Source organism: Arvicola amphibius, chromosome 6 (genome assembly GCF_903992535.2).
Source record: "Arvicola amphibius chromosome 6, mArvAmp1.2, whole genome shotgun sequence".
Taxonomy (NCBI): domain Eukaryota; kingdom Metazoa; phylum Chordata; class Mammalia; order Rodentia; family Cricetidae; genus Arvicola; species Arvicola amphibius.
Window position 1 is genome coordinate 122,433,604 of NC_052052.2, and position 15,898 is coordinate 122,449,501.

Consider the following 15,898-nt stretch of genomic DNA (forward strand, 5'->3'; position numbering starts at 1 on the left):
GTTTTTATGCCAATACCAGGCCTCTTTTTTTAATTACCATAGCTCTACAGTTGGAATTGGGATGGTGACACCTCCAGCAGTTCTTTTGTTATTCAAGGCTGTTTTAGCTATCCTTTGGCTTTTTGTATTTTCATATGAAAGTAAAGTTTTTTTTTCCTTCAATTTCTTTGAAGAATTGTGCTGGAAATTTTTATGAGAATTGAATTGAATCTGTAGATTGTTTTTGATAGGCTGGCCATTTTCACAATATTATTCCTACCGATCCTACCAAGGAAAGAAGGTATTTCTCTCTTCCAGTGTATTCTTCAATTCATCTCTTTAATGTCTTAAAGTTTTTATTATGCAAATTATGTACTTGCTCAGCTAGAGCTATCTCAAGACATCTTATTTTCTGAGGCTATTGTAAAAGGTAGTTTCCCTAATTTCTTTCTCAATATACTTGTCAGTCAAGAAAAGATATCCCATTTCAGCTAACCATTTGTTGGGTCCACGGGGGTTGTGCAAAGATGGGGACAGACCATCAAAGTCAAATAAACCAGAAGCAAACTTTATTCCAGAAACCAGATTCCAGGAAAAAAAATTTTAAAATAAAAAATCTCCATGGGGAACAAAAAGTTTATCAGCTAGCTGAGATTACAGCCAGAGATGGATTTTGTAAGGCTGTGGCCAAGGCTGGCTTCTGAACCCACCTTTTTTTATAGTATGGGCACCAAGCATTAGGTCTGAACAAAGAATTGTTTACAATCTCGAGGTAAAACTCAGATACAGATTGCCGTGCTTTACAATCTTTATTAACAGAGTTTTTCAGTTAAACTAGTGCTTGTACTTACTCTATTGTCTTCCTTGGTACTTCCAGGTGGTGTTTATTGAAGCCCTGTGCTCTCTCCTTTGATGCTGCCAGTTTCACATAGCAGGGATAACGCATAACCCAGAGGTCATATATCTATCTTCTAAAAGTTGACTCAGCTCGTATCTGTAGTTAATTAAGGATGGCCGGGGTGTTAGGCTCTCACTTTGCAGAAGGATGATTCGGCCTTGTAAATAGAGCTATGAGTTGTAAAACCGAGAAACCCACTAAGTAGTTAATCTTTAAGCTGCTGAGAAAGCTGCTGAGAGTCTGTTCTCATCCTCCTAGGCTTACAACTTTGTATTTCTTTATTTCTGCATTCTTATTTCTGGAGTCTACATTTTTACATTCTTATTCTTGGACTCTTCATCATTCTGATATGTCTTGATGTAAGGAAAGAAAATGAAATCTATAATTTCATAGCAAGCCAATGTTCTTCAAGCATCTGTAGAATATTTAACAGGAAAGATTATTTTTATGATTTTTTTTGAGTATTTTGCCTACGCGTGTGTCTGTGGACCACTCTGTACCTTATGCTTGAAAAGTCCAGAAGTGGTCATCCGATCCCCTGGATTTGGAGCTACACACAGTTGCGAGTCACAATGTGGATTCTGGGAACTGAATCCAAGTCCCCTGGAAGTGTAACCAGTGCCCTTAACCTCTGAGCCATTGCTCCAACTCCTAGATATAAAATTTTAATAGCCACAGTAGCTTTAAAATTACCAAACCCTTGAAACTAGTACTTAAATTAATTGTTACTCACTGTCTTAATATTATTCATAAACACTGACACCTGTTCTAAACTATGACAATTAAATATATTCTACTCACCTTTTTCCCTTAGAAAAACTCTTCTTGAAAACCACCTGCTATTTATTGGTTCAGATGTTTGGACCAGACATCATCAAATTGTGAGTATGACGTAGGAATCTGACTCAGTTGCTAGCACAGGGCAGAAGGCAGCTTTCTTCTCCTTGGAGAAGGGCTGGCCCTGCTCTTCCTGTCACCATTGATAGAGGGAAGCTGACGCCAGATTCTGACATCAGATCCTGATGCTATTATTCCAGTAGAGGCTTCTCTAGAAGCACGGGGTGAAAATCTGACTCCGTTTCTCTCCAAGCACCTTCCATGCAAGATTTACAGACACCAACAACAAATAACTTTTGAGATCCTGCTAAGTCAACAGCTTTCAAAAGTCTAGGACAACATTTTACTCATTTTGTGTGTAATTCCAGGTATTCAGAAAAATCCTGACTATATGTCAAAGAAAGAAGGGTGGAAAGGAGGTAGAGGAAGGAAAGAGGCAGAGCTGGATGGAGGATGGACAGTTTTGGAGTAAGACAGAGGCAATGAATGGTTCTGCCCACCACTTGTTTGTCTATAAAGGCCTAGCACACTGCCATTGCCAGCACCCTCCTCTCACCGGCACCCTGTCAGCTCCAGGGCTGTGTTAGTGTAAGCACCCTGTCAATGCCAGCACCCTGTCAGGACCAGTGCCCTGTCAGGACCAGCGCCCCGTCAGGACTAGTATCCCATTAGTGCCAGCACCCCGTCAGGACCAACACCCCATCGTCAGCTCCATGCTGCTATGGATCTCTCCTTACAGGCATCCTCCTCTTGCAGCTTGTTTTAAGCAGTCAGAAGCAGCTTGAAGTTGCCTTGCCCTTAAAATGACAACCTCTTGATTTAATTTTACTTGAATAGCTGCCTTCCGATATGAGATGGATTTCCTGACCAGGAGGCCATTTCTCCTTTTATCTCATACCAGTCAGGTCTCTATAATTCATGAACTAATTATGTAGCAATTACCTTTCTTACCCACGGCCATAGGATTCTGCAAAGACAGAGAACCTGAGAAATAAGACATTCTCTTTAAACTCACCATCAGTGTCTGACCTGTCTGAACTTTTGTAACAAACTACCCGACACTGGAAATTTTGGAAACAACAGATATTTACCCCTCAGAGATCTGAAGACTTGGGGCTCAAGACCAAGGTGTCTGCAGATTAGATGCCTGAAAGGTTCACGCTTGACTTCATATACTCTGCCTTCTTTTTGCAAACATACGAGGTAGAACTGGAAACAAGTTACGTGAGCTGCCTTTTGAAAGGGACATGGATCTCATTCATGAGCAGAAAGCCCCACAAATGCGTATAAGTTTTGGGGGAACAAGTATCAAGGTCATCTAGTATTGTCGGAGGCTGTTAGTTCATTCCCCCCAGCTGCTCAGAACCAAAATAACCACACAAAAACTATATTATTTGAAATACCGTTTGGCCAATAGCTTAAGCGTATTGCTAGCTAGCTCTTATATCCTAAACTAACCCATCTCCATTAATCTGTGCATCACCATGAGGTCACGGCCTACTGGCAAAGTTTTGGTGGCCTCTGGCAGAGGCATCTGTCTCCTATGATGGCTTCTCGCTGACTCTGCCTAGTCTCTCTCTATATATCTCTTCCAGCCTGGCTATATTCTGTTAAGGCATTGGCTGAAAGCAGATTCTTTATTAACCAATAGCAATAAAGCATTCATAGCATACAGAGGGGAATCTCACATCTATCTAGGTAGAAATCCATCCTAACCAGGATTCAGGTGAAAAGTCCTCTATCTGGTCCTGACCTCCACTATTCTCAATGTTGCTTCAGAAAATCCAGCTCTGGGCCTGCTAAACATCATCTTGCCTCACTCTAAGTCCCTGTGTGGGAAGTTCAGTAGCTCTCAGAGATTAGGAAACGACAATATTTTCATAAGAACACTAATGAGCAAACATTACAACAACTATCATTTGATTTAAATATAATGGCTTTTTTGACATCAAAAATACAATACACTGTAACTACTTTCTTCATGATAAAATTATAGAATTGACTAGACTCAAAATAAATATAATGACTCACACCTGTAGTCCCTGCTCCTCCAGGGCAAAGCAAGCTCTTCTTCTGTGAGTTCAAAGCTGTCATGGTCTACATTTCAAGTTCCAGGTCAACCAGGATTACACCATGAGAACCTAATTTCTTGAGAGAGAGAGAGAGAGAGAGAGAGAGAGAGAGAGAGAGAGAAGAAAATAAAAGTCCCACAATATTCCCCAGAAATGAAGATCCCATGATCATGAAGGTGATTTCTCAGGGCAAGGCTCACCAATTGTAATATAGATGTACTGACCCCTGTGATTCGCTCAAATGTGGGAAATCTAATTACAGAATTTGAGAAAGTGAAAGACCATATTTACCTCTTCCCTGTTACAAAAACTATAAATACATTTTTAGGCTTGAAGAATCGTAAGTCCACAACAATAGAGCGAAAGAAAAGAGTGAAACTAAATCTTTGGAATGAGGTGGCTTCCTCCCAACTGCGCTTGCCCTGCACTAGCTCAGTTAGCGCCCTCTTTGAGGGAGCTTCTGTGCCCTCACCTCTGGCTCTTACACTTTTTGATGTCCTCTTCTACATAAGTCCCTGAGCCCTGAGGGGAGGGGTTTGATCCCATTTAGGACTGAGCTTTTCAATGGTCGTGTAGGTCTCTGTGTTGATTCCCATCTACTTCAAGAAGCTTCTCTCATTAGGATTGAGTGATGCTTTGACCCAGTATTAGCAAATGTGTAATAACAACCTTAAATGTAAATGGCCTTAATGCATGAATTGCAGACTGACTGCATCCAACTAACAATTTTCTCCATGAAATTCACAAAACTTGGAAGTATGTCCAAAAATTGAGAATTAATGTTGGAAAACAACCCACCAAGCAAATAGAAGCTGAATCTAAGCTGGCCTAATTCTCATGTCTGCTAACATATACTACAAACCAAACCTAGTCAAAAGAGGCAAAGATGGTCACTGCATACTAATAAAAAAATTTATCGAGGTGATATGATTATTATGCACCAACTTATGGGAACTGCATTTTTTTAAAAAATGATCATTAAAAGGAATTAAAGGCCACATGTACCCTAACAAATCATAATTGAAGGCTTCAAACACCTCACATTCATATCTAGATATGAGTCTTCAAAATTAAAAATCAGAAAAGAAAGTTAAGAACTAAAGTATACTACAAACCAATAATGTTTAGTAGTTATTTATAGAACATTCCATGCAATAAGTAGGAAGTAAATGTTCTTCTCAGAGACACATAGAAGGCTCTCCAAAATTGCTCACAATAGAATCCATAAAGCAAGCCTTATGCTGTACAAAGTAATTTAAATAATTTCTTACAAAACCATGGTGTAGCTGGGCCGTGGTGGCACACGCCTTTAATCCCAGCACTTGGGAGGCAAAGGCAGGCGGATCTCTGAGTTCAAGGCCAGCCTGGTCTACAGAGCTAGTTCCAGGACAGGCTCTAAAGCTACAGAGAAACGCTGTCTTGAAAACCAAAATGGAAAAAAAAAAAAAAACCATGGCAGAATAAGTTAGGAAAGCATAGTGAGGCTAATAAATCTCAAGACAATACATAAATAGCTGAAGACTGAACAATATAGTTTTAAATGAACTGTTTGACATGGAAGAAAATCAAGCAGGATTTTGTTGGTGTTGTTGTTTTGTGGGTTTTGGTTTTTCAAGACAAGTTTTCTCTGTTTAACTTTGGTGCCTGTCCTGGTACTAGTTCTTGCTCTTGTAGACCAGACTGGCCTCAAACTCACAGATATCTGCCTGACTCTGCCACTGTAGTGCTGGGATTAAAGGCATGAGGCACCATCACCCGGCTAAGGGGGAATATTTTAAATTCCTAAATCAAATGCAAATGAGAGTGCACTACAACTTCTGGGATACACACAAGGTATCCTAAAAGGAAAGTTTGTGCCTCTAAATGTTTATATTTCTTAAAAATCAGAGATCTACAAAAATAATCTAATGATATACCTCAAACTCTAGAAAAAAATTAGAAATCAAACCCAAAAGCAATATACAGGAAACACACACATACATGTGCACGCACGCGCGCGCGTACACACACACACACACACACACACACATCATGGGAGAAATTAATGAAAGAGAAACCAAAAGAACAAACAACATTATTCACCATTGGTTCTTTGAAAATATTAGTATGCCAAATCTGTAGCCAAACTATCCAAAAGAAGGAGAAGGAACAACCAAATTAAAACAATGAGAGACAAACATTCCAAAGAAGTTTGGAAGACCATTAGAGAATAATTTGATAACTTACATTCCAAGATGTTGAAAAACCTAAAAGCAATGCTTAATTTTCTAAATGCATACTACCTACCAAAGTTAAAGCCTACGGACACAGTTGAAATAGACCCATAACAAGATTGGGGCAGCTATTAAAAACCTCTCCAAAAGAAAATCTCAGAACTAGACAGATTCGGGTTGAATTCTATAAAACCATCAAGGAATATCTAAAGCAAACCATTTTCCAGTATCATCTGTGCTCCAGTGGCATTGGATAGAATCCAGTGCCTGCAGATTTCCTCAACAAACGTCACACGTACCACATTGGTCTCGCCCATATTCTGGAGACTCTGTTGCATCTTGGTCCTCATCTCCACCACTTCATGCACAGCCTACTCACGAGTCTGTGTCCGTAATCTGTCCCATTGTCTGACAGTGGTGTCTTCTTAAGGTGTTGCTACAACTCTGTGACTCCTTAGCTCTTATGTTGTTGTACATGAGAATAATGCCAAGTTTGGCTGCCAATTTAAAATGCAACCAGCTCCCCTGCACCACAGATGCAGCAGCCCCTAAGTAGATGGCTGGACCTAGAGAAATACTTCCCTGGCTTGCCTTTTTTCCATCATGTAACCTGAAGTCTATATTTTCAGGTGCCTTCCTTTTAAATGAATTTGCACTGCTATGCCCTGGAGCTTTTAATATATGGGATCCTGATTCCTTGCCTGTTGTCACTATGAAACTCACAGCTTATTTTCAGTAGTGCTAGATCTAAGAACTAAAGAGGCTTTGCTCACAACCACCTTGTCATCAACCACAAACTTTTGCATGTTTGCCAGTCCAAATATTTTTCATAACATTCTGCTTTGAACTCTAAACCTCACTAAATGCAGACAGCAATAACCGTGTCACAGTCTGAATGAAATAATGACATCTCCTTCACCAAACAATGTATTTCATTACTTTTGAATTCAGCCCCACTCAGAGTTTTAGGGGATGAACAAAATAAAGCCAGGTTAGTTGGCATAATATACTAGAAATGACCTTTAACCTAAGTTCAGGTAGTTCTTATTTATTCCTCTGTAGAAACCTTATAAATAGAGTTCTTTCTGACTCACTCTGCTTTCTATGCACAGTATTGTCATCTGAACTCTTGTAAGAATTACCCATCCTTCTCTGTTTACAGCTCTAATCTCTTCTCCATTTCTGCTGTAAATGAATTCAGAAGGTCTATGCACTGTGCAGTCAGGAAGTCACAGTAGTGAACTCTTAGTAATAATTGTCAGTATTAGCCACTTTCTCTCTGTTCTGACCAAATATCTGGCAAGAAGAAACTAAAAGGAAAAGTAATTGTTGGGCTCATGATTTGAGGGAAGTTGATTGCTTTGGTGAAAACCTAAGTCAAGGTCACCTGCATTGACAGTTAATAAAGGAGGGGGGTGGTTAGCGCTCAGAAAGCTTCCAGAGGGGGGGGGAGAGAGAGAGAGAGAGAGAGAGAGAGAGAGAGAGAGAGGGAGGGAGGGAGGGAGGGAGGGAGGGCTGAGCTGGCTCTATGCTCTCGCGAGACTAGCTCTCTCGTCTCTCTCATCTCGCAGCTCGCCTCTCAGAAAGCTCCTCTTCCTTCGTTTCTCTTTCTCTCATTAAGTCTGGACCACTAAGCCCATCAGCCAGTATCACTGAAGTTCAACCTCTCTGTGACGCCCTCACAAAGGATGCTTCTCCTAGATCATTTTAAGTATAGTAAGCTTGGCAATGAAGATGAGCCATCACACGTTCTTTAGCTCCTTTGAATCTAGTCATAGCCACAGTATTTGAAGACCACTGTCCTTATAGATTTCTCCATAAAAGAAGCAAATCAGCAGTAATATTTTTCTTCAATAAGAAAAAGATATATGATTTGGATTGTCTCTAAGAAAATAATTTTAAGGGTGTGAAATTTTATATAGTAAAGTAGTTTTTCTATTAGATCCAATAAATTTCAACATACTATTCCCATCTAATCATATCCTTTCTTTTTTTCCTTTCCCGATTGTTTTCATGGCTTCTCCTGAAAATAACCCAGTGTTCTTCTGAGAGGCAAACTCGTAGTTCAGGGATTGTGTTCCTCCCTGCCCTCAGGACCTTATGCAAGAGGCAGGAGGGATGAGTATTGCTGGAAAACACAATGCAGTAGCCGTGCTGGGTGAAGCTCTAAGTCCGGGTTGTGAGGGTATCAGAATCCATTCTGGGGATTTAACTTCCTTTGATAGTGCTTCTGCTTCTTGATGCCTGAGAGATCTTAATAGCTTTTGCTTTGCTCCATTTCCCGCCAGACTCGGTGAAGCTATGAATGCTGATGTGGTGTGCCATGCTCTGGAATTTTGCAAGCAGGACGCTGCCCAATCACAGTGTCATCTCTACCCCCTTCCCCAGGTGAGTGGGTTCTGCTCTGAATGTCACTTTCCAATAGGCTTTAGGCCCTGTGGAAATGTTATAAAGGGAGACCCAACTTCATTTGCTCAGTGGTTTTTGAACTGGAAACTATAGAGTCAAGGCTGGAATCTGCATTATGAAGGAAATCATGCTGTATTTATCTTTTCGAGGTGGGTTACCTCCACTCAGAATAACTTTTCCTGTAAATTTTATAATATAATTTTCATGATAGCTGAATAAGATTCTTGTATGTATGTACCACATTCCCACTCTCCATTCTTCAGCTGATGGATATCTAGAATGATTCTCTTCCCTAGCTGTTGTGAATGGAGGAGGTGCAGGTGTCTCTGTGGTAGGGTATAGAGTCCTTCAAGTAGATGCCCCAGAAAGTTATGACTGAGTCACATGGTAGATCTAGTTCTAGTGTTCTGAGGAACCTGTAGAGTGATATCCAAAGTGGACGCACCAGTTTACAGTCCTACCATCAGTGTATCAGGGTTCCCTTTTCTTCGTATCCATGCCAACATTTGTTGCCACTTGTATCTTTGGTGATGGCCTTTCGTTCTGATTGAGAGGAGATGGAATCTTAAAGTAGTTTTAACCTGCGGTTCCCTGGTGGCAAGGGATACTGAACACTTTTTAGAATGTCTCCCAGGACCTGTAATTTCGTTCGAGAACTCTTTAGTTCCATATCCTTTTTTTTAAATCTCCATATCCTTTTTTAAATTGAGGTTTCTTTCTTAGAGTTTTTCCTCTAGTATATTCTGGTTACTAATCCTCTATTATAAGTATAAGTGACAAATAATTTCTTCTATGAGCTACATCTTCATTAACAGTGCTCTTTGCTATGCAGAAACTTTTTAGTTTCATGAGACCCCCATCTGGCAAGTTTGCTTCTTCCTATGCTACCAGAGTCCGATTCAGAAAATTCTTACCTGCACATACATATTGAAGCTCATCTTCTACTCTTTCCTCTTGCCATCTCAGGGTATCAAATCTTACACTGAAGAATTTGATTCGTATATAGTTAGGGTTTTTTTTCTGGGCGATATATAGGAACCAAGTTTTATTCTTCCAAAAGTTGATGCCCAGATTTCTCAGAATCATTTGGTGAAGATGTTTCCTTCTCCAGTGTAAATTTTTAGATTATTCATCAAAAATAGTTCAGCTATTGTTTCTGTAGACACATTTCTGGGTACACTGATTTATACTATTGATCTATATGTTTATTTTTGTGCCAGTGTAATGCTGTTCTCATTGCTAGGACCCTGTAGTACAATTTGAAATTAGATGTGGTGATGCCCAACACAGTGTTCTCTTGTTCAGGATTGCTTTAGGTATCCTTGGACTTCTATGTTTCCATATAAAACTTATGATTGTCTGTGAAGAATTTCCCTGGGATCTTGATTGAGATATTATGGAATCTGTATATTTCCTTTCTTAGGAAAGCCATTTTTATAATATTTATTCTTCAGTCCATGGCTATCGTGGGGAGGAGGACATCCTAACATCTTCTTGTATCCTCTTCCATTTTTTTCTTTAGTGTCCTAAAGTTTTCATTGTAAAGGTCTATAATCTCCTTGGCTAGGTTTATCCCCAGATGCTTTATTTTTATTTATGGTTGTTAAGAATTGTGTTTTTTTACTGGTTCCTTTTTTCAGTATGCTTGTTCTTGCTATGTATGAAGGCTACTGATATTTATATATTAATTTTGTATCCTACTACTTTGCTGAAAGTGTTTATCAGAGATATCTTCAATTACTCCCTGTAAAATGATTTCATCTTGCTTCATTCTTGATTATTCCTCCAATGCAAAGAATGTCTAGATTCTTCTATTATTAACAATAATCTTGAACTGGACTGAGAGTAGATAAAAGAATCAAATAAATAGAGAAATTAGGGATTTAAATCTATCTTATCTCTAAAAGCCAAATGAGACACTCTTTCAGGACAACCAACTCATCTCAGAATGTCTGCAACATTCCAGGGATCAGCACTAAAAATTCCATATCCTAAGAAAACCTGTTTAATTGGTTTCTCTCATTTGAATTTGACAGTCCTTACCCATAAGATGAGTATAATAAAATACCACCCTCCCAAAGCTTCCTAAGTAAAGCAAAAAAAATATATACAATGATTAGCACAGTACCTACAATGCACATACACCTATAATACATTAAAATATGGCTAAAATAATATCTAATTAGATTATTGTCAGTATCATGATTATTTGAGATGGTTTTTAAGAATCTCCTGCATCATATCGTTTTAGGCGACTTTTAGTTGGATTGTGGTCAGACAAGACTATAAATGTTGACATAATTCTATCCACACACTGTAGATCAGAGTACAGTATTAAACAAAGCTCACAGTATTGATTTTCATGAGCTTCCTATTAAAATAATTCTTTACCCCTTTCCTTTGAATTATGATTTCTCTGCATTAATAACAGCTTTGAGTTTTAAAATATTTTATTTATGTTTGAATGAAGTCACCTATAATACTTTGTGACTTAACCAATGTATATTAATTTTATGCCTAAAAATATTAAACATCAGGGGTTGGGGGACATGGCTCAGTTGGTAAAGCACTTGGCTCACAAGAATAAGGACCTGAGTTTCGACCCCCAGGACCCATGTATAAAGCTAGGCCTGATGGTCCAGATTTGTTATCCTTGCTCCGGGGAGGCAGAGACAAGGAAATCTCTGGAGCTTGCTGCCCAGGATGCTAACCTCACCTAACCAATGACTTCCAGGCCAGTGAGAAATTGTTGTGGTTTCTCTTGCTATGACAAAGAACAAAAGAAAATTAGGAATAAATGGATTCATTTTATCGTAAAGTTTGCAGACAGCATTCAGAAAATTCACAGTAGAAACTTAAGGCAGGAGCCTAGAGGCAAGAACTGAAGCAGATGCAATGGAGGAATGCTGCTTCCTGGCTTTCTCCCCACCTGCCCGGGGTGGTACTGCCCACAGTGGTCTGGACTTATCCACATTAATCATCAGTCAAGATAATGTCATTGATCTGCCAGCAGGCCAAATATAGATATTTTTCTCAGTTAAGATTCTTTCTTTCAATATGCTCCTACTTTGTATCAAAGTGACATAAAATCTATCCACACAGAGACCCCGTCTCAAAATAGACAATGCAGACTGCATCTGAGGGGAGAAACCTAAGGTTGACCTCTGCTCACCCCATCGCTAACACACACACACACACACACACACACACACGGAGAAGGAAAGGGGGGAAAGGGGGAAGAAGGAGAGAGAGGGAGAGAGATTGGGAGGGGGAGAGAAAAAGATGGAGAAATGCACACATACAAGATATTAAATATCACAAACCTGTCTCCTTGGAGACAAGTGCACAGGGGACGTATTTCATGCTTTTTCAGTAATTGACTGTCAATGAAATTTCCCTAATTCCTTTCAAGAAACTGTAGATTCCACTGATAACTAGAAAAGTTAATTTTAAGTGAAAAGAATTCCAATGGTCAAATAGCATGTGGATAATGTCTCATCATAATTACTACTTGATATCGGAAGGAACTGTGTCTCTGTGTAGGAAGGCAAACACGTTAGTCCGCCTATCATCATGATGACAAAAGGCCCCAGAGAGGAATTTAGAATTAGGAAAGGTTCACCTGGGCTCATGTGCAAAGGTTTCAAACCATGATCACTTGGCTCTGTTCATGGACTTGTGATAGGGCAAGACGTCAAGATGCAGTCGTGTAGGGGAGGATTCAAAGCAGCTCTTATGTTGACACGGAAGCAGAGAGCAGGGGCCAGGAGGAAGATTTACTCCTCTGAAGACCCGCTTCCTTCAACTAGAGTCTGCCTCATGGATGTTCAATACTCAGCAGTAGCATATCAAGTTATAAGCTCATCAATAGGTGGACTCATTGATGAGGCCACAGTCCCGTGGCTCAGTCACTTCCCCAAAGCTTCATCTCTGAGCATTTCCTTGGGAACAAAGCTTTCAACCGACAAGGCTTTAGGGACATTCCTGAATTAAATCATAGCAACAGATGATTTGGGTTTTAGTAACATCCACAAGCATCATGCTATATTTGCATCATATCCACAGCTGGCCACCCAGTGCTCAGCTTTATCCAATGGTAAACAGCCTTCCTGGTTTAAGCAAACTCTGCAGGTAGCCTCCACACCAGACTTCACTTCTTTATCTCCCTCCCCCCCCCCCCCCGTTTGACCTCCCTCTTTCCCTCGCAGTGCTGGCATTTGAACAGTGGGTTTTTCACATGCCAGCACTCACTTCCCTTTTCAGATGCCAACTTGGGAACATTTCAACAGCGCTCTTTGACTGGGAGGGAGCAGAGAGGATTTCATCTGGAGGTGTTTGGCTTCCACTTAGGGACATCCGGGGCTGCTGGGCAGCCTGAGCCCCTCCCTCTGCTGTGGCCTCAGCAACTTTCTTCACTATCCCCAGACTGCTCCAGACCTTCTCCCTCTCCCCTAAACGCCCATTACCAGTCTCTATCTCTGCACACAATCCAGAAAGGTGAGGTGGTCCCTCCAGATTCAGGGCTCTCTGCCTTGAGCTTTCCTTAATGGCAGTAATTGGCGTGTCCTGAGTCCCTCTTCCACACTCTGGGGGAAGAGGTTAGGCTTCATCTTATCTAGTTGTTCACGTAATCATAAAACACGGGCTCCATTAGGACCTCTTGCTCCCATGGAGGAAGTGGAACACTAGAGGGGTTAGTAAATAGCTTCTAGTCACTACTCCAGGAATGAGCAGCAATAGAAAGGATTGGCATCCCTGCCTCTCCCCTCAGAGATGTGGCTGGTGCCCCCACCACTCAGTGGGTTTTTGAGGCTGCCTTGAGTATTTCCAAAACACTCAGCTAGAATCCTACCACCAGGAAGAAGTAGCATTAAATATTCACTTCATTTTAAAACTAGATTACACCTCAGTCATTTTTTAAGCTTCTGATTATGTGTGTCAGCTTGTTGTTGTTTTGGGGTTTTGTTCTTTATTTGTTTGTTCATTTTTATTTTTGTTATTCAAAATTATATTTAGAATATATATATTTTAAACAGACAAGACCATTTTTTATTCCCATGGAGTTCCAGTCACTCATATGGAAATGCAAATACATCTTCAGCCCGCTAGGTTCACCTATGACAAACCTGTGAATGCCTCAAAATAGCCACTACTCTGAAATGCCACCACAAGTCAGTTCTTTCATATAAAATTTTACTCTTGAACTTCATGTTGGTGGAATTATTCAGAACAGATGATCCTCGGCTTACAACCGTTAGAACTCTGAATTTTCTATTTCATCATTGGTAGAAAACCGATATGCAGTCAGCAGAAATTGAATTCTGGATCTTGAGTTTTCATCTTTTCCATGACTATAGCTCCTGATCAGCTATGAAGAGACCACCTACACACTATCATACCTTGTTGCTAACATTTGAGGCTATGATGTTTTCATATTTTATTTTGTCCACCAAACACCCGTATTTGTGTGTATGTCTAAGATACTCAGCCCTGAATTATGAACTGGCTCTGTGTTAGACAGCTCTGCCCACTGTAGCTCATGTAAGTGCCCTGAGAGTCTCAGGCGATGAAACAAAGGATGCTGAGTTGGGTACGTACAGCACATGCACTGCAAGCTCGTCTCAACGTCCTCCTTCTCTCTAAAACAATTCCCAGCTCTCCCCCATGAGATGCTAATTATCCTCGCAACCCTCATCATAAACCAACTTCCATAACTTACAGTGTGCTAAGGACTGACCAAAGGGCTTCATATATATTAATTCATTTAATATTATGGAAGTGATATTGTTGTCTACATTTTATATGCTAAGATAGTAAAGTTACATGAATTTCTTTATTAGGGTGTAAGCATATGGGGAATAGTATGGGTATAAATGAGGGATGGGGAAGCAAGAAAAGGGAGAAGTAAAATGTGCAGGTCTGCATTGCAAAGAGCACACTGATAGTCTTTAGGGAAGGGTGCATTTTATCACCCTTCTCTTTGCATACAAGACAGACGAATGACTGGCGCTGGGGTATATGTTCACGTGTACAAGGCCTCATTGTACACATTGCCTTACACCATATTTGTTCTGTAGAACAAATTCAACTGTAACTCTCCCTTCTCCAACTTCACCCTCTGGGCCCCCAGTCCTGAAATTCCCAGCAGACTCTGTAGCCTCTAGTAGACCATTCTCAATTATAACTGTGCTATAGATATCTTCCTTATACCAGAATCCCAAACACACATGCAAGACTGGTGCCCCCCATTCACATTGAAAGAAAATTATGTTCAAATTGTACACCTCTGTGGAGCTAGGTCCTTCTCATCTCTTAGGCATACAGAAACCTGCCAAGAAGAAAAGCATTGTCTTAGGGAGCAGACAAACTTCAAAGACGCTTCCATGGTGAGTCCAGTTCCATGGGAGCCAGAAGCCCTCTGACACTGAGAGAATGCATGTGTGGGTGCACAGGGCATTCTGAGATCAGGTTCACAGGAAGCTGACATATATGGTTCTGGGAAGAAGTTGGTCTCCACTTTAATTAAATGAAAGTGACATGTGATAATTTCTTGTGTGTCTGGAAAATAAACACGTTGTTTTTGGACTTTATTTTATGTGGAAAAAAATCTGTCATCTCTTTTAATTCAAGTTCTTAGTTTGCACAGAGCTAGGACTAAAATCTCACGATCAAAAGTCTTCTGACATTCCTTCCTCAGTCGCTTCTGTCCTGTGCAGGTAACGCTGCCCTTCTGCTCACAATGCTGCCCTTAGCTTGTGAGCTCATGCCACTCTTTCCGATGTTAATATCTACTCTTCCCAAGCTTTTCTTCTCCTAATAAACATTTTACATTTCAGCAATTTTGTTACAGTAGCCATGTTTAGAGCTCTCTGGAGGCCCAATAAGAAAGAGTTATTTTTTTTCTGGTCTAGATAGCGCTTTAACAGGTCAAGCTACCCAAAACATCAGCATTAACCCAGCTAAGCTGGTCAAGCACCTGATTAAGAGAATATTCCTCAGAAAGGTTGATTTGCATTAAGTCGTGCTAAGGTGAGATGGGAGAAATAATTGTCCCTTCAAGGAGATAATAAGCATTTCCTTCTCAGAAACTCCACATCTCATGCAGTCACTTACAGAGCTGCAGTCAGGGTTGGGTTAAATCTGCCAATCTTCTGAATTACTCAGAAATTTATTATTTTTGTTTCTTTGTCCTTCATTTGGATACTTGCCAAAGTGTAGGCATGCTTTTCCAGACACTTTGGGCTTCCTCCCTTTTTCTCTGAAGTTCCCTTCAGCTTCGTTTCGGACTGCCTGTCTGCTTCTGCAGCCCCCATGGCTAACTCAAATGGCAGGGCTTTATCTCTTCCTGGTCTCCACCTCCCTCCTCCAGGCAGCCACTGAGACTTACAGTTCATCTGCCCTAAGCTTTTCCTTTTAAATTCTAACAAAATTGTTCCCAAGCTTCTTTCTAAATCAGTTCTCAAATTCTTTGATTAACAAGATAAAAAAAA

At 40.3% G+C, this 15,898-nt stretch overlaps 1 protein-coding gene and 1 non-coding gene across 2 annotated transcripts in view; both read left to right on the top strand.

The window, feature by feature from the left end:
- Window positions 1-15,898, top strand: part of Aoah (acyloxyacyl hydrolase) — a 192,659-nt gene that overhangs the window by 39,334 nt on the left and 137,427 nt on the right. Inside the window, exons 3-4 of the mRNA XM_038334078.1 lie at window positions 1,692-1,758; window positions 8,288-8,387. Of these exons, the coding sequence (XP_038190006.1) occupies window positions 1,692-1,758; window positions 8,288-8,387 (167 nt within the window). The remainder of the gene's footprint in view (window positions 1-1,691; window positions 1,759-8,287; window positions 8,388-15,898) is intronic.
- Window positions 3,927-4,085, top strand: LOC119818172. The gene has a single exon (XR_005286073.1). It is a non-coding gene; the product is annotated as a U1 spliceosomal RNA (small nuclear RNA).